The following is a 23,394-nucleotide window of genomic DNA, read 5'->3' as shown; positions in this document are numbered from 1 at the left end:
GAAGGCGTGTTCCAATCGGCTGTATACAAGTATACGATTTTCTGACATTAGATTCTACCTTTGAAACTTTTTAACATTGGAGAATGATCCCAAAACAAATAGGGCTGGATGTCACGGATAAAAATCTGGTTGCTGGATAAGACGAGACTCACATCATATCGCTCAGTATTCAGTGAGCTAATTCTTATAACTTGCTGATACGAAGAGCCGGGACGGGAAGGGCGGAATCATTGGAATTATTGTCACGTGACCGTTTCAGCCGCTGCACCAGTCTCCCGGACAAGATGAAATAGAGGCTTGTCTGAAGGTTGAGAGTCACACACTGCTGTTTTTCAGATCTGTGCGAAACATGTCTTTAGAAACTGAACCGCCTATAATGTGGACAATGAGTTTATTGCGATCGTAACGCAGAGCAAAGTTGAGAGGGCAAAGGTTGGTGAAAGCGTGAGGCTGCCTATCATGGGCTGGAGGAGTCTAGGTTGAAGTGAGAGAACTAAGCCGCTACGATAAAAAAATGTGTCACACCCTTCAGTGATGCCTCGGAGTGAAGATGTGACACTCGAGAGAGAGATGCCGGAGACACGGATAACGGTCGTATATAAAAAGTAAGAGACGTGTGGCACGGTGGCTTCTTCCACGATGGTTGTCCTTCTCATGTGTGAATTCCCGGCCAACCGTCCTCTTCTATTCAACAGTGACGTCATCTGACGGAATAAATAAACAATTCATGTTGGCTCTCTCGGCAACTGGAAGGAAATAAAGATGGTGAGATCAAATACGGGCGATATTTACTTCTTTGGTGTCAAAGAGAATTTGCAGACAATTTACCTGTTTCGCAAGGCCACAGGCCCAGGACCATTATTCCTCTGAATAACAATGTTTGCTGCCCGCCGACGCCTGACCCCAGTCCCACAGTGTTACATGTCTCTCATCTGTTAATCACTGGGTAACTTGGCAGCATGCACAGCCGGGGCTCTGCTCAACTCATCGGCTTGGCAATAATGGACATGTACCCTTTGCAAGTCACATTTTTCATCGACAGCCTCGTGTTCTGCTCACTTACCTCTTCAGATCACTGTAAACAGATCGATCCCCCAGAACCAGTCCCTGTTAAACGGAAATAAATCATTGTGATTAGCAAAAGTTAATAACAAACGCAGTCTGTGAGGGAGGAGAATTGAAAGAACTCCGAAAAGGACGTGGACACATGTAACAAATCGGCTCGGAAAGACCGTGGGACAGAGGGACCAGGTTGTGCCCCACAGTCCAGACTAACACATGATACTTCATGAGTTCATCCGCCATTTCTGAGGCCCCCATTGCCGCCTCTTCGACGTCATTCTCGCTGTCGAATGTCTCACTTCAGGGTCTGTTTCTTACTGTGTGAAGTGGAAACAATTACTTCAAAAAGGGAGAGACGCAAATAATTCCCTCACCGTGTAAGTGGAGTTTCCATCTTGTGCATTGTGCCTTGCGCCCTGAAAAGAGAAATTAAAGATTTCTATTGTGACGTTTAACCTTGCGCTGGACAATTGTATTCTGTCTCTCCACGTGTAAACCCCGAGGGTATCAATCTTCGCATTCATTGCTGCTCGGACGCGACCCATCACATTACTTATCTTCTCATCTTTCAAACAATGACTGCGATCATGAACATAGTTCAAAAATCCAACCTGTTCATTCCTTGTGTCTTTCAGTCAAATGTTCCCATTTCAGGGGGAAAGCTCAATGCTGATTCTGACCACAGGTGACCCCTGATCTGTGGGATAATTCCGGAACTGCTGATCAATTTAACATGTCCTTGGGAAGATAAACTCTTGTTCCCCTGATCCTGTTCCCGTTTACAACACTGTCCTATATCAATATCTTTCAGCCTCGTTCATCCCACCGAAAGACTGTAAGACCATAAGAGATAGGAGCAGAAGTGGGCCATTCGGCTCAGCGAGTCTGTTCCGCAATTTAACCCTGGGCTGATCCAATTCTTCAAGTCGTCCCATGTCCCCTGCTTTCACCTGATACCCTTTGATACCCTGGTTAATCAAGAACCTGTACATCTCTGTCTTAAATGCACCCAATGACTTGGCCTCCACAGCCGCTCGTGGCAACAAATTCCACAGATTTATCCCCCTTGATGAAAGTAATTTCTCCGCATCCCGGATCTAAAAGGACGTGCTTAATTCTGAAGTCGTGCCCTCTTGTCCTAGACTCCCCTACCATGGGAAATAACTTTGCCATATCTAAACTGTTCAGGCCTTTCAACATTCGGAATGTTTCTATGAGATCCCCCCTCATTCCCCTGAACTCCAGGGAATGCAGCCCAGACCTTCCTCAAACGGTAACCCTTTCATTCCTGGAATCATTCTCGTGAATCCTCTCTGAACCCTCTCCAATGTCAGTACACCCTTTATAAAAATAAGGAGCCCAAGACTGCACACAATGCTCCAAGTGTGGTCTCACGAATGCCTTATAGAGCCTCAACATCACATCCCTGCTCTTATATTCTATACTTCTAGAATTGAGTACAAACATTGCATTCACCTTCTTCACCACCGACTCAACCTGGAGGTTAACCTTTAGGGTATCTCGCACAAGGACTCCCAAGTCTATTTGCATCACTGGATTTTGAATTCTCTCACCATCTAAATAATAGTCTGCCCGTTTATTTCTTCCAACAAAGTGCATGAACGTACACTTTACCACATCATATTTCATTTGCCGCTTCTTTGTCAATTACCCTAAACTATCTTGCTCTCTCTGCAGGCTCTCTGTTTCCTGAACGCTACCGGTTCATCCACCTCTCTTTGTATCAAGGGCAAACCTAGCCGCAGATCTATGAATCCCTTAGCCCACATCATTGACATACATCGTGAAAAGTAGCGGTCCTAGCACCGAGCCCTGTGGATCTCCACTAGTAATCAGCAGCCAGGCAGAATAGGATCCCTTTATTCCCGCTGTCTGTTTTCTGCCGAACAGTTAATGCTCCACCCACACTAGTAACTTCCCTGCTGTTCCATTGGCTCTTAACTTGGTGAGCAGCCTCATGAGTGGCCCCTTGTCAAACGCCTTCGGAAAATCCAATTAACCACATCTACTTTGTCTCCTTTGTCTACACTGCTAGTAATTTCCTCAAAAGGGTTTGTCATGCTGGCTTCAGCCTATCTTGTCGTGTGCCTCCAGGTACCCCCTAATCTCAACCCTAACTATAGATTCCAACAACTTCCCAGCCACTGATGTCAGGCAATCTCCTTCCACAAAGGCCGTCGGTTCATGTTCCCCACCAGTAATGCCCGACTCGCCAGTTTCCTCCAGCTCCGGCTTGTGTAAATTGCTTCGGTCATCGGTTCCCGTTAAACCTTCCAATATCCCACTTCTGCAAAATAAAGATCTCCCGCAATAATTAGAAGAAGAAGCGATATTCGGAGAAAAGGGCATTTACCCGCCAATTTTCCTTGCGAATAACCATGCGCAGACTCCGCCGATCAGTCCTCCGGCAAGAGAACCCAGTACAATGCTCAGGATCGCGGCAGCGCCGAGGGTGAAATTGTCGCCTGTTTCTGGGGCTAACACACACACAAAAAAACAACAAATATGTATCTTACATTGCGCAAACCCGTCTTTTCCGGTGTCAAATGGATTTTATAGAACCTTAGAACATCACAGCACAGAAACAGGCCTTTCGGCCCTTCTTGGCTGTGCCGAACCATTTTTCTGCCTAGTCCCACTGATCTGCACCTGGGCCATATCGCTCCAAACCCGTCTCACCCATATAACTGTCCAATATTTTCTCAAATGTCAAAAGTCAGCCCGCATCTGCAACTTCATCTGGCAGCTTATTCCACACTCCCACCACTCTTTGTGTTCCATTTAATCTTTTCCCCCTTCACCCTTAACCCATGACTTCTGTTTTTTTTTCTCCCCTAGCCTCAGTGGAAAAAGTCTGCTTGCATTCACTCTATCTATACCCATCATAATTTTATACCCCTCTATCAAATCACCCCTCATTCTCCTCCGCTCCAGGGAAGTCCTAACCTATTCAACTTTTCTCTGTAACTCCGTTGCTCAAGTCCCGGCAACATCTTTGTAAACCTTCTCTGCACTCTTTCAAACTTATTAATATCCTTCCTGTAATTAGGTGACCAAAACTGCATACAATACTCCAAATTCGGTCTCACCAATGTCTTATACAACCTCACCATTACATTCCAACTCTTATACTCAATACTTTGATTTATAAAGGCAAATGTACCAAAAGCTCTCTTTACTACCCTATCTTCGTGTGACGTCACTTTTAGGGAATTTTGTATCTGTACTCCCAGATCCCTCTGCTCTACTGCCCCCCCTCAGTGTCCTACCATTTGCATTGCATGTTCTACCTTGATTTGACCTTCGGAAGTGCAATACCTCACACATGTCCGCATTAAATTCTATCTGCCATTTTTCAGCCCATTCCTCCAACTGGTCCAAATCCCTCTGCAAGCTTTGAAAGCCTTCCTCACTGTCCACTACACCTCCAATCTTTGTATCATCAGTGAATTTGCTGATCCAATTTGCCACATTCTCATCCAGATCATTGAGATAGATGACAAATAACAATGGACCCAGCACTGATCCCCGTGACACATCACTAGTCATTGTTCCCATTGTCACTGACACAAGGGTGAGTTCCTGCCCTGTCTGCAGGAGATTGTTCCCATTGCCACTGTGACAAGGGTGAGTTCCTGCCCTCCCTGCCGGAGATTGTTCCCGTTGTCACTGATACAAGGGTGAGTTCCTGCCCTATCTGTAGGAGATTGTTCCCATTGTCACTGAGACAAGGGTGAGTTCCTGCACTGTCTGCAGGAGATTGTTCCCATTGTCACTGACACAAGGGTGAGTTCCTGCCCTGTCTGCAGGAGATTGTTCCCATTGTCACTGACACAATGGTGAGTTCCTGCCCTGTCTGCCGGAGATTGTTCCCATTGTCACTGTGACAAGGGTGAGTTCCTGCCCTGTCTGCAGGAGATTGTTCCCTTTGTACACCAGGGGACTGACAGAGCATTTTCAGGTTTAAAACAATATTTTAAACAACTAGACGCTCCGGTACAATTCGGACCTTCTTTGACCCATCTATACATTGAGAAAATATGTTTGTTATAGTGCTTACCGATATAAAAAAAATGAATGTTGTTATTTACCTGTGCATCCGCAGTAAACTTGCACGTATGTCTCTCCAGCGCCTCCGCTGAAAGAGTTGCTGGCGATGCACTTGTACGTCCCTGCGTCGTTTCTGTTCACAGTGATTACAGTCAGTTTCGAGTTGCCGAAAGATGTAAATATTCTGTCTTTTTCCTGGATGGGTTGGTTATCCTTGAACCATGTCCGTGTCTGAACAGAGCCCGACGCGTCACAACTCAGTGCGATGGTGTCGAGGTTTTCTAGGGGAGTGGAATTATTGGTCACCACGGCAACCCCACTCACTGGCTCTGTAAATACAATTAAAATGCAAATAGTTTTTCACTTGCTTTTACCTGCAACACGTCCGCAATATTTGGATGCCGCCAACTGAAGATTGTCTCCATTCATAGCTCTTATCGCCCATGCCTTTCGATATCAGGTTTCATTCCTGATTGAACTAAATTCCGGCACAGAGTTTAAAGTTTTACAGCTGTCACTTACGGTGAACAACATATTTACCATATAACCATATGACAATTACAGCACGGAAACAGCCCCTCTCGGCGCTTCTAGTCCGTGCCGAACGCTTACTCTCACCTAGTCCGACTGACCCGCAGACAGCCCATGACCCTCCATTCCTTTCCTGTCAATATACCTATCCAATTTTACTTTAATTGACAATACCGAACCTGCCTCTACCACTTCTACTGGAAGCTCGTTCCACACAGCTACCACTGAGCAATGAAATTCCCCCTCGTGTTACCCTTAAACTTTTGCCCACTAACTCTCAACTCATGTCCTCTTGTTTGAATCTCCCCAACTCACAATCGAAAAAAGTCTATACACATCAACTCTATCTATCCCCTCATAAATTTAATTAACTCTGTCAACTCCCACCTCAACCTTCTACACTTCAAAGAATAAAGACGTAACTTTTTCAACCTTTCCCTGTAACTTAGGTTCTGAAACCCAGGTAACATTCTAATAAATCTTCCCTGTACTCTCTCTAATTTGTTGACACCTTTCCAATAATTCGGTGACCAGAACTGTACACAGTACTCCAAATTTGGCCTTACCAGTGCCTTGTACAATTTTTACACTACATCTCAACTCGAATACTCAATGCTCTGATTTATAAAGGCCAACATACCAAAAGCTTTCTTCACCACCTTATCCACATGAGATTCCACCTTCAGGGAACTATGCACCATTATTCCTAGATCACTCTGTTCTACTGCATTCTTCAATGCCCTACCATTTAACATGTATGTCCTATTTGGATTATTCTTACCAAAATGTAGCACTTCACACTTAACAGCTTTAAACTCCATCTGCCATCGTTCAACCCACTCTTCTGACTGGCCTAAACCTCTTTGCAATCTTTGAAAACCTGCTTCATTATCCACAAAGCCACCTACCTTAGTATCATCTGCATACTTACTAATCCAATTTACCACCCCATCATCCAGATCATTAATGTATATGACAAACAACATTGGACCCAGTACAGATCCCTGAGGCACAAGACCAGTCACCGGCTTCCAACCTGACAAACAGTTATCCAGAGAATTATATATACCATCCCTAAGAATACTTTCCATTAATTTACCCACCACTAATGTCAAACTGACAGGCTTATATTTGCTAGGTTTACTCTTAGAACCCTTTTTAAACAATGGAACCACATGAGCAATACGCCAATCCTCCGGCACCATCCCCGTTTCTGATGACATTTGAAATATTTCTGTTAGGGCCCCTGCTATTCTACACTAACTTCCCTCAAGGTCCTAGGGAATATCCTGTCAGGATCCGGAGATTTATCCACATTTACATCCCTGAAACGCGCCAATAATTGCACCTCTTTAATCGTCATAGTTTCCATAACTTCGCTACTTGTTTCCCTTACCTTACAGAATTCAATATCCTTCTCTTTAGTGAATACCGAAGAAAATAATCTGTTCAAAATCTCCCCCATCTCTTTCGGCTCCACACACAGCTGACCACTCTGCTTCTCTAAGGGATCAATTTTATCCCTCACTATCCTTTTACTATTTATATAGCTATCAAAACCCTTCGGATTTATTTTCACCTTACTTGCCAAAGCAACCTCGTATCTTATTTTAGCTTTTCTAATTTCTTTCTTAAGATTGATTTTACTTTCTTTATATTCCTCGAGCCCCTCATCTCCTCCATGCTTCCTGTCCTTATTGCAGATAACTCTTTTTTTTTCCGAACAAGTTTCCAATATCCCTTGAAAGCCATGGTACTCTCAAACTTTTAACATTTCCTTTCAACCTAACAAGAAAATAAAGATTCTGTACACTCAGAATTTCACCTTTAAATGACCTCCATTTCTCCATTATATCCTTCCCATAAAACAAATTGTCCCAATCCACTCCTTCTAAATCCTTTCCCATCTCCTCAAAGTTAGCCGTTCACGAATCGAAAATCTCAACCCTGGGTCCAGTCTTATCCATCTCCACAATTATATTGAAACTAATAGCATTGTGATCACTGGACCCGAAGTGCTCCACAACACATACCTCCGTCACCTGGCCTTCCTCATTCACAAACAGGAGATCCAACACACCCCCTTCTCTAGATGGTACCTCTATGTATTGCTGCAAAATAAAACATCCTGCACACATTTTACAAACTCCAAACCATCCATCCCTTTTACAGTCTGGGCTCCCCAGTCTATGTGTGGAAAATTAAAATCTCCCCCAATCACTACCCTGTGCTTAGGTGCCAGATGACCTAATATCACCTGGTCAATGCGCACACAAATGACAGGACGCAGTTCATGGGCTGCAGCTCGGCATTTAACACTGTCATTCCCGCATCCTGACTGAGAAGTTACGGGGCCAGCTGTCCCCGTTTCTTTCACAAGAGGAAATCTTGCAGCTCAGTTTCATATCTTCAGTTCTGTTAACTGTTGGGCAACGCTCTCCATTTCTGTTCTGTCCTTGAATCACACTGGTGTTGATGCTTGCAGAGTTTCCAACGGGGAAACACGGAAGTACATTGGAATAGCAAGGGCCCCTCACGCACACCTCTTGTTGGTCTGTAACTGGCGTTGGAGTTGACAGTGATGAGAGTTTTGAATCCATGGTCGGATCAGTCCTCCTCTGATCAACGCGCTCCAGACTTCCGCCGCCTCCTGTGAAGGAAGTCAAACCCTCACGAAACTGCGGTTTGTATCTTAGCAACCGACTGTTGCAATTCATTCCACCACTGATGCACACTTCCAGTCAACGTGTTCTTGCCTTCCGAAAAGAGGACATGTTCAGGATGTATGTTGAGCAATTTCGGAAACAGAATCAGCTTATTACGGTCAAAAAGGCAACGGTCTGCGAGCTGATGTTTCAACATCTCTGCCTCTGATCTCAACGAGCATAGTGTACTAATCAACGGTTGGTTCAGCAAAGACACTAACTGTTAGAGTCACACAAAGCTGAATCAGGACCTTTGCCCAACTGGTTTAACCCACCGAATATTCTGCCTGAGGTGGTAGCATTTACTCGCTCTTGTTTCATCGCAATTGACCAAATCGATTTTAAACAACCCGATTACGTCCGCATCTCCCAATCCCTCCGGCTGATCTTTCGACATCAGCATCAAGCTCTGTGTGAGATCTTTGCTTGTCGCCACCGCTTGAAATGAAACCCCTTTCATCTTAACAAAGGCCCCGTACTGTTGCCTTCTCTGCCCTGGAAACTGATTAACAATTTATATCCTGTGTTATATACCTCATCTTTCCGTTCAACTAGATTCACTGCAGCCTTTGAACACCACGGTTCCTGTACCCTCCCATAACATCTCTGTCTTATTGGAAAGTACCTTTGCAGAACTCCACACAAACATCCGCTGAACATTCGCCACATTTCTTCCGTCCCTTTCCCTGAGAACAATCTGTTCCCAATTTAAGCCTCCAAGTTCTTGCCTGACGGCCTCATCGTTCCCCTTACTCCATTTAAACGCTTCGCTAACATGTCTGTTCCTATCTCTCTCCAATGCTATTGTGAAGGAGATGGAATGATGATCACTGTTTCCAAAATGCTCTCCCACTCAGAGATGTAACAGCTGATGAGGTTCTATTACCAACACCAAACACCAGGTTCAATTCCCAATACCAAACACCAGGTTCAATTCCCAATAACAAACACCAGGTTCTATTCCCAATAACAAACACCAGGTTCTATTCCCAATAACAAACACCAGGTTCTATTCCCAATACCAAACACCAGGTTCTATTCCCAATAACAAACACCAGGTTCTATTCCCAATAACAAACACCAGGTTCTATTCCCAATACCAAACACCAGGTTCTATTCCCAATAACAAACACCAGGTTCATTTCGCAATACCAAACTCCAGGTTCTATTCCCAATAACAAACACCAGGTTCAATTCCCAAGACCAAACTTCAGGTTCAATTTCCAATTCCAAACATCAGGTTCAATTCCCAAGACCAAACACCAGGTTCAATTCCCAATACCAAACACCAGGTTCATTTCCCAATAACAAACACCAGGTTCAATTCCCAATAACAAACACCAGGTTCTATTCCCAATACCAAACACCAGGTTCATTTCCCAATAACAAACACCAGGTTCAATTCCCAATACCAAACACCAGGTTCAATTTCCAATAGCAAACACCAGGTTCATTTCCCAATAACAAACACCAGGTTCAATTCCCAACACCAAACACCAGGTTCAATTTCCAATACCAAACAGCAGGTTCAATTCCCAATAACAAACACCAGGTTCAATTCCCAATAACAAACACCAGGTTCTATTCCCAATAACAAACACCAGGTTCAATTCCCAATACCAAACTTCAGGTTCTATTCCCAATAACAAACACCAGGTTCAATTTCCAATACCAAACACCAGGTTCAATTTCCAATACCAAACACCAGGTTCAATTCCCAATACCAAACACCAGGTTCAATTCCCAATACCAAACACCAGGTTCAATTCCCAATAACAAACACCAGGTTCTATTCCCAATAACAAACACCAGGTTCAATTCCCAATACCAAACTTCAGGTTCAATTCCCAATACCAAACACCAGGTTCATTCCCAATACCAAACACCAGGATCAATTTACAATACTGTGATCAGTTGGTCATGACTGGAATGCTACCCGCTGCAATTTGCTTTTCACAACAGCGGATCTACAACAGATACAGTCCCACTCGCTTTGCACTGGGCCTTGTGCCAACTGGCCAATATTGAAACCAATGGCAGGCTGTTGATCATTGACTGAAGCTCACCACTCAACAGAAACATTGTTCTCAATTCCCATTGATTCGCTCCCAACCCTGGGTGGCTGCATCCTCCCCTGCATCTGGATCCTTGTCTTCCTCACCGAAAGACGGCAGCCTCTGTGGATCGGGAATAACGTCGCTTCCTCGCAGACAATCCACACTGGATGCACACGGATTGGGAGCAGTCTAAATATGCTGGTTGTCAAACTTTCTGAGAATCTATCCCGGGCCCAACATATTGATGCAATGGCCGTGAAGGCAATTTTTCATAAGGAGATGGAGGGAACTTGATATGCTACTGGAAATACTCGCAAATTTCTAAAGTTGTGCCGTTGGGAGCATTCTAACTGCTTGTAGTACGCGCTGGTCTTGGACCCAGCACGTAAGTGCAGCGCCCCCACTTCCTTAGGAGTCTGCGGAGATTCGTCCTGACGTCTAAAGCTTTGACAAACGTCGACAGATGTGTAATGGTGAGAGTATTGACCTTCTACCTCACGGCCTGGAATGAGGAAAATCGATGCCTTTGAATGGAAAATCCGGCAAAAATTAGTGGATTCAACCCTGTCCACCATGGGTAAAGCCCTCTATAAAGAATAGAGGGCTATGGGAAACGATAGGTAACTTCTCTGGCAGGGACATTCTCGGCACAGCTTTGTATAGTCCTGTAGGTTTTTCAATGGTTCTACGTTTTTTCAAAGACCATTGAGTGCATCTGCATGACGCGTTTTCATCCATTATCAGACACCCTCACCACCCAGGAGTTGAGCCTCCCGCGATGCTGCCATCAGGTGGAAGGTACAAGAACCTCAAGACTGGCCCCATCGAGCTGAAGGATAGTTATAATCCTTCAGCCATCAGGCTCTTGAACAAAGCGGATAACAACACTCAGTTGGTTCCCACAACCAATGATCTCTCTTTAAGGAAACTTTATCTTGATATTTCATGTTCCCATTACTTATTACTCTTTGTATCTGCGCAGTGTGTTGTCTTGTCCACTCTCGTGGGTTTTCCATTAATCCTGTTAAAGTTACTAATCTACAACTTTACTGAGTATGAGTGAGAGTTGAGCAGTCCGGAAAGTGGGACTGGCCGGGTTCACTGGAGGCCAGGTGCTGCGTCCACAGTCACCAATCATCGCCGAGGCCTGTCCGAGATGGACTTCAAACTAAATCTAATGCGGAACTGTGTTGTTCACTCGGTCTAGTTTTTCATTCGGAAAGAATCCGTCGTTCAGCAACGAACAGTAAGGGTTAGATTGTATTCTATAACAACGGGAATGAAATGAATGTTATAGTCGGAGATGGCAGAACTCTGTATAACTCTGTCTCACTTACCAAGGACATACAGATGGAGAGATGGTCGCTGAGGTTTGTGAGCCATTAGCTGGAACCATATTCACACGGTATACCCCACTGTCCGACGTGATCACCGATATCTGGATTCTGACGTCACAAGCGGCAGCGCTGATTGGATCAGAGAATCTGTGCTGAATATCTGGATCAAATCCTGTGTGCTGTTCTACAACTATCTGCTGTTGTGTGGAATCCGATAATGGTCTCGAAGAGAGTTTCTCTCACCCACCGACATGAAGAGAAAGAGAGAGAGAGAGTAAAGTGAACGTCATGCACGCGATCCCGAGAGAGCTGAGACTGTCTCTGTTACCCTGGGCGAGTGAGCCACATCTCCCGGTCACTATTGCAGTCCTCGGGAGTCTCTAATCTGAAAACCCGGAGCTGAATGGATCGCACAGCGAGAAGGCGGACACTGAACGCACATAAAACACTGCGGAAACAGGAGGCTATTCGGCCCTTGATATTCTTCTGCCGTCCTCTATCAGCTCACGTAGCATTTTTGTCAAAACTGTTTTCCTGCGAGATTGATGGACTGGTCGGGTGATGTCATCGCATTTGAGTTTGCACACAAAGTCAGCGAGACCAAGGAATAGATTGTAACCTCAGGAAGGGGCAGTCGGGAGAACACTCACCAGTTCTCATTGAAGGGTCAGCGGAGGTAAGGGTGAGCAGCTTTAAGCTCTTTCTCAGGGTATCTCTGTTTGGCTGCACATATTTTTACCTTCACAAAGAAAGTCACGTCAGCGATTTTATCCTGTTACGTCATTGAAGAGACTTGGTATTGGTATGACACCAAAGACCGGGAAATATGCAAGGTGGGGAGCACTCTGCCTCTGACTGTTCCCTTTGCCCTCTGATCAGCACGCTCCAATGCCCAGGATCGGCAAAGATTGCAGAGGGCTGGGTACACAGTCACATCCATCACCGTACAAGCCTCACCATAATCCAAGACATCTTGAAAAGGTGGTCACTCAACAATAAAAGGTCCAGAAATAAGGGCCACGACCTTCCGTGACCTGGTCTCGTCTCATTACTACCATTGGGAATATGCTCTTGTCTGATTACTACCATCCGTGACATGGTCTCTTCTAATTACTAGCAGGCGGGACATGCTCTCGTCTTATTACTACCATCCGGGATATGCTCTTGTCTCATTACTACCAGTCGGGATATGCTCTTGTCTCATTACTACCATCCGGAATATGCTCTTGTCTCATTACTACCATCCGGGATATGCTCTTGTCTCATTACTAGCATCCGTGACATGCTCTTGTCTCATTACTACCATCCGTGACATGCCCTTGTCTCATTACTACCATCCGGAATATGCTCTTGTCTGATTACTACCATCCGTGACATGGTCTCGTCTCATTACTACCATTGGGAATATGCTCTTGTCTGATTACTACCATCCGTGACATGGTCTCGTCTCATTACTACCATTCGGAATATGCTCTTGTCTCATTACTACCATCCGTGACATGCTCTCGTCTTATTACTACCATCCGGGACATGTTCTTGTCTCATTACTACAATCCGGAATATGCTCTTGTCTGATTACTACCATCCGTGACCTGGTCTCGTCTCATTACTACCATTGGGAATATGCTCTTGTCTGATTACTACCATCCGTGACATGGTCTCTTCTAATTACTAGCAGGCGGGACATGCTCTCGTCTTATTACTACCAGTCGGGATATGCTCTTGTCTCATTATTACCATCCGGAATATGCTCTTGTCTCATTACTACCAGTCGGGACATGCTCTTGTCTCATTATTACCATCCGGAATATGCTCTTGTCTCATTACTACCATCCGGGATATGCCCTTGTCTCATTACTACCATCCTGGATATGCTCTTGTCTCATTACTACCATCCGGGATATGCTCTTGTCTCATTACTACCATCCTGGATATGCTCTGGTCACATTACTACCATGCGGGATATGCTCTTGTTTCATTACTACCGTCCGGGATATGCTCTTGTCTCATTACTACCAGTCGGGACATGCTCTTGTCTCATTACTACCATCCGGGATATGCTCTTGTCTCATTACTACCAGTCGGGACATGCTCTTGTCTCATTACTACCATCCGGGATATGCTCTTGTCTCATTACTACCATCATGGATATGCTCTGGTCACATTACTACCATGCGGGATATGCTCTTGTTTCATTACTACCGTCCGGGATATGCTCTTGTCTCATTACTACCAGTCGGGACATGCTCTTGTCTCATTACTACCATCCGGGATATGCTCTTGTCTCATTACTACCAGTCGGGTCATGCTCTTGTCTCATTATTACCATCCTGGACATGCTCTTGTCTCATTACTACCAGTCGGGATATGCTCTTGTCTCATTACTACCATCCGGATATGCTCTGGTCTCATTACTACCATCCGGATATGCTCTTGTCTCATTACTACCATCCGGGATATGCTCTCGTCTCATTACTACCAGTCGGGATATGCTCTGGTCACATTACTACCATGCGGGATATGCTCTGGTCACATTACTACCATGCGGGATATGCTCTGGTCACATTACTACCATGCGGGATATGCTCTTGTCTCATTACTACCATCCGGATATGCACTGGTCTCATTACTACCATCCGGATATGCTCTTGTCTCATTACTACCATCCGGGATATGCTCTCGTCTCATTACTACCAGTCGGGATATGCTCTGGTCACATTACTACCATGCGGGATATGCTCTTGTTTCATTACTACCATCCGGGATATGCTCTCGTCTCATTACTACCAGTCGGGATATGCTCTGGTCACATTACTACCATGCGGGATATGCTCTGGTCACATTACTACCATGCGGGATATGCTCTTGTTTCATTACTACCATCCGGGATATGCTCTCGTCTCATTACTACCATCCGGGATATGCTCTTGTCTCATTACTACCAGTCGGGATATGCTCTCCTCTCATTACTGCCATCCGGGATATGCTCTTGTCTCATTACTAGCATCCGTGACATGTGCCGAGCCGTTCTTCTGCCTTGTCCCACTGACCTGCACCAGGACCATTTCCCTCCAAACCACTTTCATCTATGTACCTATCCAAGATTTTCTTAAATGCTAAAAGTGAGCCCACATTTCCCACTTCATCTGGCAGCTCATTCCACACTCCCACCACTCTCTGTGTGAAGAACCCGCCCCCCATATTCCCTTTAAACATTTCCCATTCACCCATAACCCATGTCCCCTGCATTCCTTCTCCCCGAGCCTCAGTGGAAAAAGCCTGCTCGCAAATGACCATAAACCCTGCCTCTCGCGATCTTCTCCAACATCCTTCCCACCGCTGAGGTAAGGCTCACTGGTGTGTACTCTCCTGAGTTAATTTAATTATTCGTTCATTCATTTCTGTCATCAATTTACTCATTTCCGTGCTTCGTCTTCGCCCGGAGAATAGAGACGATTGTCTCCCCAATCCGCACAGGTAAAGTCCACCACAGCGAGAGGAAGGACAGGTCGGGTCTGTATTTTGGACAGTATTTCAATAGGCAAATGACACCCGAGTTACGGACTCAGAGACCGGGTCTGACTGTCACGTGACAGCTGAAGGATTATAGTTCATTATTATTAATATTATTATGATTATTAGTAGTAGTAGTAGTAGCAGTATTTTTTTCCTCTTCTTCTATTTCTGTATTACGTATTGCATTGAACCGCTGCTGCTAAGTTAACAAATTTCACCACACGTGCCGGTGATGATAAACTTGATTCTGATTCTGAATCTACTGTGGAATGAGGTTGAAAATCTCACCGCGGACAAATATTGTCTCGGCACTGGAGTTCCCTCCTTTGGCCTCTCAATGTCAATAGAATTTCACCGGCTCCTCGGAACAGCAGCCACGATAAAATAGAGAGTGGACAAAGAACGTTGAACCAGGTGTAACTTACTGCAGTAAACACAGATTCTGTTTACAAACGGAGCAGCCACGCAGGGCGTATTGGCGACCAGACCTAATAGGGGGACTGTTAAGTGTCACTGGAGGCTGGAACCTGTGGCTCTGTCTTGTTTAGTCGATATCGTTTCTATTTCGCAACGAACAAACAGTAAAGGTGAAATTGTATTCTTTCACCACAGGAATAAAATGAAAGTAATCTTCCGGGAATGCGTGACTGAATACGGCGAAATCTCACTTACCGAGGACATGCAGAGTGACGAACGCTGAGGTCTCGGAGCCGCTGGTTGGAAGCATATCCACACGGTAATCCCCACTGTCCGCGCTGTTCACCGACTTCAGCAGAAGCGACCCGTTGGAGGCGAATAACTCAGCCCGAGAAGTGAATTCTTTAGTCACGTTCTGATTGTTCCAGTGGGCGATTATTTCATCCTTAACAAACCAGATCACTCTGCTGAGCCCGGCCGACGGCCGCACGGAAAAGAACGCATCAGCCCCCTCGGGGACATTTATCCGGCTGTGCACCACGTGGATGGTAAAGTTCTGAGACTGACCTGAGGAAGGGAAAACCGGATCAGGGAAAAGCGACAGAGGCGGAGAGACTCGGGGCGGGGCTACACAGATACTTACACAGAACAATAAGTACCGACATTTAAGCTGTAACATCTCTCGTAATCTATTTTCTACAGCAACCACCCGCCGCTCTGTCGGTTCTCTGAACACTACCGGTCTGTGAGAGAGAGACCCTCACCCGCAGGAATGAAGAGACAAAGAACAAAAGCCGAGAAGGACAGTCCCGCCATTCCGAGAGAGCAGCGCCTCGGAATGTCACACTCGGAGACCGAGCCGCACTTCCTGGTCCCCGGGCCGGATCACTGCAGCCCGTCATCGGAAAAGGCGGAGCTGAATGGATCGCCGAGCGAGAACGTGTCGGGGAGAATGAACGAGCCTGAAACACGGAAGATGTAGAAGCCCTTTCAGTCCTCGCTCCTCTTCATTCCTCCTCTACCAGCTCAAATGACTTTTACCTGAAAACTACTTTCCAACCAGATAGGTAGACTGGCTGAGTGGCGCCGCCACGACAATTTTGCACACAGAGACAACACGACGAAGGAGTTGATTGTCGACTTCACGAAAGAGAAATCGGGAGAATATACACACGTCCACATTGAAGTTGTGCAAATGGCGAGCAGCTTTAAGATCTTCGGCGCGGAACTTCGTGGAAGATCTCCGCTTGGCCTGACATACTGATACATTTACAACGAAAGGCACATCAGCGGCGGCAGCTTATTAAGAGTGTGAAGAGACTTGGCATGTCAGAAATGACACGGGGTGGTGTACAGCATGGGCACAGGCTGCAGAGGATTGTCGGCACAATCACATCCATTAACGGCACAATCCTCACCATCACGGAGGCACAAAGTCGAAACGCCCCTCAACACACAAACAGGAGCTTCTGCCCATCTCCATTGACCCATCGACCTCGTTGTTGTACAAAGTTAATGCTTGATATCCCACACCCCAGTTCTGCTTATTTGTACATTTGTCATTCTTTCTGTATGTTTCATTCCTACAATGTGCTGTCGTTTGCACACTGCTGGAACACGCAGTAGATTTGCCGTCTCCCTGATTCTAATACGGTTATTAAGCCATGGATTTACTAAGGATGCCGCAAGAAAATTATCCCCGGGGTTGTATCTGGCGACAAACGTGGACTTTGATAATCGTCCTTGAAAGAGAAGGAGCAAGTAAATCTGTGTGCAGGTAGCCCCTCCTGATTCGTCACCATCGGTGGTGTCGTCAGCAGACGTCAACATGCCATTGGAGCTGTGCATAACCTCATAGTCTTCCATCAGTGTAAAGCAAATAGAGCAGGGAAGAGAAACTCGCTTCTGTTAAACCTAACTTATTGTACCAAAGACAAATAGCCACCATGAGTTGCTCCAGAGCTGACCTCAGCATCCTGGAACGAAGCAGAAATCAGGATGTGTCAGTGAAGATGTCCCACACCTCCCTTGGGAGGACTGAGAAGGTTCACGTGTGAGAGATCAGTGGGTCAGTGAGATCACGTTTGCGACCGAGGAATTTATTTTGCACGATTTCAGTGGAGGTGAGGTCAGAAAATTCAAGATACTCTGCACGTACAGACACATGAGTGGAACCCCATTTTACCGGGCGCATCCAGAAACACCGCTGTTTAGCCCCTCGTTAACAGGCCAATCAACACAGCGGTGAGAAAACTATTTTTCTCGAACTCCGCACCTCTAGCCGTGATATGACTTGTTTCTCACCAAACAGAGAGACCCGGGATATATTGTCCACCCTCACCCCAATCTGAGCGAAGACTGTGGAAATGCTGCCCTCTTGCAATTTCCCGTCCTCAAGATATCACCGATCGTACACTGTATACAATAGGAAAGGTTTATTTATGAAAGCCGACTTAATCAAACAGTGGTTCAGGAAGAAAAGAAAGGGAGAAAAATTAAATATTATTGCCCATTATAATCAAGAAAATAAAAATGGGCACAAAGTTGGAGCTGAAATTTTCCGGAAGCTGGATGTGTCTTCCCGTCTTCAGCCTTCACCCGGCAAACTGGCCAAGCTGGCATCAGACCCTCCAGTCCGAAAGGCGTCGCCACCGAACGGTCAGCCAATTCAATCCGCAAACACCAGGAAATCTGCAGATGCTGGAAATTCAGGCAACACACACAAAGTGCTGGTGGAACACAGCAGGCCAGGCAGCAGACGTTTCGGGCCGAGATCCTTCGTCAGGACTAACTGAAAGGTCAGATAGTAAGGGATGTGAAAGTAAGGGGGGCGGGGGATGCGAAATGATAGGAGAAGGCAGGGGGGGGGGTGGGGTGAAGTTGAGAGCCGGAAAGGTGATTGGCGAAAGGGATATAGAACTGGAGAAGGGAAAGGAGCACGGGACGGGAGGCCTGGGGGGAAAGAAAGGGGGAGGGGAGCACGAGAGGGAGATGGAGAACAGGCAGAGTGATGAGCAGAAAGGAGCAGAGGGGAGAAACTAAATATATCAGGGATGGGGTAAGAAGGGGAGGAGGGGCATTAACGGAAGCACGAGAAGTCAATGTTAATGCCATCTGGTTGGAGGGTATACAGCCAATATGTAGGGTGTTGTTTCTCCAGCCTGAGTGTTGCCTTATCTTGACAGTAGAGGAGGCCATGGATAGACATATCAGAATGAGAATGGGACGTGGAATTAAAATGTGTGGCCACTGGGAGATCCTGCTTTCTCTGGCGGACAGAGCGTAGGTGTTCACCGAAACGATTTAGCCAATTTAATCCTCGCTGAGAGCTCCAAACGCCTTGTTACGACTCATCCTCCATGCCTCAGTTGGGTGAATCTAATCTGTTGATCCTATCTCTCTTGCTTCCTTGACTCTACTTAATGGAAGAGACCAGTTCACGGGCCTTCAGCAGATCCTCCTCAGATTAGACAAGTCAATAATGAAGGTCTTCTGTGTGAAGTCTCTCACTGCCAGTCCTAAAACAGAGATCTACAGGCAACCTCGCATCGCGCCCGAACGTCAAATAGTTCGGCGAGTGTCCAGGACCCTCATTCTATGCCCAGCTGTACCCGCTGACCATCTGCCTGGTATGGTGACAGTATGTGTTCCTCTTGTTGATACCATGGCTCCGAGCAGGTCTCGCCGTATCCGTTTGAAACCATCAGGCTGGGGATCATCCTGAGGGCGATGACGCGTGGTTTCCACTGGATCAGTCGTTCGCGAATCTCCTGTGTTACCCACAGAATCTAAGGGACGGGCGGACAGCACGCATATTCTTCAGCCGTGAATTTAGAGAAGATCATTACAGCACAGAAACAGGCCCTTCCGCCCTTCTTGTCTGTGCCGAACCATTTTTCCACCCAGTCCCACTGACCTGCACCTTGACTATATCGGTCCATACACCTTTCATCCACGGACCTGTGCAATATTTTCTTAAGGGTTAAAAGTGAGCCCACATTTACCACTTCAGTTGGCAGCTCATTCCACACTCCCACCCCTCTCTGTGTGAAGAAGCCCCGCCCCGATGTTGGCTTTAAACTTTCCCCCTTCACCCTTAACTCATGTCCCCTGCTTTTTTCTCCCCGAGCCTCAGTGGAAAAAGCCTGCTCGCAAATGACCATAAATCCTGCCTCTCGCGATCTTCTCCAACATCCTTCCCACCGCTGAGGTAAGGCTCACTGGTGTATAATCTCCTGGATTAATTTAATTATTCGTTCTTTCATTTCTGTCATCAATTTACTCATTTATGTGCTTTGTCTGTCTGTCTGTTTGTTTATTCTGCCGCGACGTTCGCCCGGAGAATAGAGACGATTGTCTCCCCAATCCGCACAGGTAAAGTCCACCACAGCGAGAGGAAGGACAGGTCGGGTCTGTATTTTGGACAGTATTTCAATAGGCAAATGACACCTGAGTTATTAACCTAGAGACGGGGGTCTGACTGTCACGTGACAGCTGAAGGACTATAGTTCAACTTAGCAAGTAAATCAAAGTCAAAGTAAAATATATCATCAGTGTACATACATACACGTCACCACAAGCACCCTCAGATTCTTTTACTGTGGGCATGTCAGCAAATCTATAGAAGTGTAACTGTAAACAGAATAAATGTAACTGTGCAAATGCAGATATAAATAAATAACAAGAAATAACGACTGTGAGATAACAGGATAACAGGGTCCTTAAATCAGCGTGGTAATCTCCTTTCGGTGAAGAGTCTGATGGTTGAGGGTCAGCGACTGTTCTTGATTCCGGTGCTGCCAGTCCCGAGGCAGCGTTACCTTCTACCTCATGGCAGCAGCGGGAAAAGTGCGCACACCGGGTCGTGAGGATCTTTGTGATGGTGGATGATGCTTTTCTCCGACGCGTTTCACGTGGATCTGCTCAGTGGTTTGGAGGGTTGTGCCCGTGACGTGCTGGGACGACTGCGCCACCTGCTGGGTGATTTGCCGCTCGGAGACATTGGTCTTCCCACACGATGTCTGACTGCAGACTCTCAGTGCACTTCCCGCAACACATCCACAGAGGTTGTCCGAGGTATTTCATGACATGCCGGATCTCGTCAGGCTCCTGAGGAATTAAAACAGTTCTCGTGTTTTCCACGCAATTACATCTCTACTGTGGTTCCAGGCCTGGTCTGATGAGAGAGTAGCAACCAGAAATTTAAAGTTACTGACCCTTCCACCTCTGATCCTCTGATGATTACTGGCTGATGGACCTCTGATTTCTCGAAGTCCGAACATTTATGTGATGATTACGTCGCTTTGTTCGTGACTCTCCCTTCGATGAAAACAATTTACTATCACACATAGAGCTGTACAATGCAGGAGCAGAGCCTTCGCCATCGAAAAAAAAGTAAATCACATGCCCTCTCCATGACCTGGAGGAACTGACCCTCCTCTTCACGAGCCCGTGTCTCGTGTCAATGTAAACATCAACTACTACACTCTTAGAAAAAACAACGATAAAGTTGTTTTCCCCTGTGACGCTAAGGGCTCAATTCAGATAGAGCATGATTAGAATACATCTGACCGAACTGATATCTTGCAGTTAGATCATTACGTTAGTTTACACTCAATATCACCGATCACAGAAACAGCATACAATCTCTATTTCTGTTGTAGATGGGTCAGGCAACTTGGGGATTTAGTCCGCAGGGTCCGGTTGTCACAGATACTGTAACAAGTCTGAAATTAACTTGTTCTGTCCAGTCCGTTCCCAATGCTGACTCTAGATGGCGCAGTGGAGCTGACAGCAGACAGGACAGGGTGACACCATCGAGTCAGTTGTCAACGTTGCCAGTGGAAATTGTACTTGCCAGGTTCAGAACGACGTAACGGTGAAACGCAGCGGCTTTTCTGTAAAGATCAGCCTGTCGCGTAAATAAAAGTTTCTGTCTATATTCCACTTCATTGGACCGCTTAAACGTCCAAGTAATTTCATTTCAGAATTTAGCAATTTTCATGCTATGCTCTTCTGTCGACGTCGGTCACCAGAGGGATAAAATATATGTAGCGAATATGGAGCAGAGTTCCAGATATCACAGAGGGTCTGGAGGGATTTATTTCGATGTCAATTTGCCGGAAATTTAAAATATTCATTTAAGTGTAAGGCGAATAACATTACTCGTGTCCCAGAGGATACAGAACTAAAGAGCGGGTAGAACTCTTCTGTTAAAGTTATGGACTGCCCTGTCGGGTTTTCAGCCTCAGTAACCGCGGGCCGGTGCTTGTCATCAGGATCGCTCAAAGCCGCTCTTCACAGTATCAGCTTCACTTGACATCACCACCTATTGTCGAGTGAAACTCCTGACGTTTTGAGAAGTAGATGCGTTTCTCAGAATACAGATCCCCGAGCAGTGCAAGCCTGACTTCACGAAGTTAAGGAAGCTACCCCTTTGTGAATAAAATGCAGCCGGCGGACACAGTGAGCGAACCAATCTTGGAGCCGGTTACCGGGGGTATGAGTAACATAACATGAAGGGGTAGAAACATAAACCGCTGAAAACACTCAGCAGATCGGGCAGCATCTGTGAAAGGAGAAGCAGCAGTCGACATTGCGATGCAGGACGGGAAGGCGGGGAACAACAAAGCGGCACATAAATGTTAAATGAAACGTCACCGGAGCGGGAGGGACATGGGAACGAAAAAATTCGTTCAGCAATTCTGAGGGAGGATTTCAACTTGAAATCTTTAACGTTCCTTCTCCACAGGGGCTGCCCCACCGCCTGTGTGTATTCCGGGATGTCCTTGTTCTTGATATTTCCAACAACCCCAGCACCTACGTTGTCATAAAATTCAGTCAAATCCAGTTTATAGGTGAAAGGAAAGATCTCTTCAGGTAACCCGTCCTGATGGGTGACCACTGGGAGATCCCGATTTTTCAGGTCCTCGGCAACAGGGTCTCAGAATCCTTGCCGGGTCTCACCACTCTCTGTCTGTAAATCCGTCAACACCGTACACCCCTCTATCCGAACCTCTCCTCCCCTTTACCCTTCCCTGTTTCTGAAGCACCCGGCAAGAACTACACATCTCTCCATTTCTGTCCCCTACAACCACCCTGTCTCTGTAAACACCTCCATTGCTGTTCCCCTCAGAGTCTTCGCAACCCTCTCCGGTCCCGAGAACCTTCCCCATCTATGCAACTGTGTACACTGTTAATAAATTAAGATTCCCGGGGAGATGTGAACATTCTGTTGTGAAGATGAATTTTTTTTACCCGCTTCGTTACTATTTGTGGATGGGACAGAATTACAGGATTGAATCCGTTGTGTTTGGGAAATTCTGTTCTGATTTCAGGAATCATCTACCCAGGGTGGAAGTTGAAGTCCCATGGAAAACAACGTTTTGTTTGAAATCACTTGTGACGAACAAGGGAATTCCTCAAAGAAGAACATGGATAAATGATGACAAACCCATCCAGGATAATGACAGGAGGTCTCAATCTTCAGAAAAAGCTGATCTGAACATAGCCCATCTTTACAGAAACGACACAGGAAAATATAAATGTACCGTAAGCAATGATTTCAGTTGTGACCGCGCTGAGATCTATCTACCTTCAAGTGAACTGTAAGTTTGCAGGTAGCTCATTACGCCAAATTGTCTTCCGGATTACTGATTACAGAAACAATGGTTACAGATGCTGACACTAGAGGGCGCA

The 23,394-nt window shown here is 46.0% G+C and overlaps 1 protein-coding gene and 1 long non-coding RNA gene across 2 annotated transcripts; both read right to left on the bottom strand.

The window, feature by feature from the left end:
* Positions 1-950: 950 nt before the first annotated feature.
* Positions 951-3,531, bottom strand: LOC132388537 (uncharacterized). Its single transcript, XR_009510261.1, has 3 exons — positions 3,437-3,531; positions 1,437-1,478; positions 951-1,107 (listed from the first exon to the last, which is right to left on the bottom strand). It is a non-coding gene; the product is annotated as an uncharacterized LOC132388537 (long non-coding RNA).
* A 1,635-nt stretch (positions 3,532-5,166) lies between these two features.
* Positions 5,167-16,361, bottom strand: LOC132388541 (carcinoembryonic antigen-related cell adhesion molecule 1-like). The gene is made up of 3 exons (XM_059960904.1): positions 16,340-16,361; positions 15,952-16,263; positions 5,167-5,462 (listed from the first exon to the last, which is right to left on the bottom strand). Exons 1-3 carry the CDS (start codon positions 16,359-16,361, stop codon positions 5,167-5,169), a joined length of 630 nt encoding a protein of 209 aa, XP_059816887.1.
* Positions 16,362-23,394: the final 7,033 nt, after the last annotated feature.

This window comes from Hypanus sabinus, unplaced genomic scaffold (assembly GCF_030144855.1).
Source record: "Hypanus sabinus isolate sHypSab1 unplaced genomic scaffold, sHypSab1.hap1 scaffold_343, whole genome shotgun sequence".
In the NCBI taxonomy this organism is placed as follows: domain Eukaryota; kingdom Metazoa; phylum Chordata; class Chondrichthyes; order Myliobatiformes; family Dasyatidae; genus Hypanus; species Hypanus sabinus.
This window is presented reverse-complemented; position numbering and strand designations above follow the sequence as displayed.

What these genes read in the sequence shown, in the direction of transcription:
- LOC132388541 (XM_059960904.1), bottom strand. Translation starts at nt 16,361, where the DNA reads ATGTCGGTACTTATTGTTCTGT. An exon ending in GTCGGTACTTATTGTTCTGT is followed by an intron (nt 16,264 to 16,339) that starts GTAAGTATCTGT and finishes TCCCTTCCTCAG; the next exon opens with GTCAGTCTCAGAACTTTACC. An exon ending in CGTCACTCTGCATGTCCTCG is followed by an intron (nt 5,463 to 15,951) that starts GTAAGTGAGATT and finishes TTGTATTTACAG; the next exon opens with AGCCAGTGAGTGGGGTTGCC.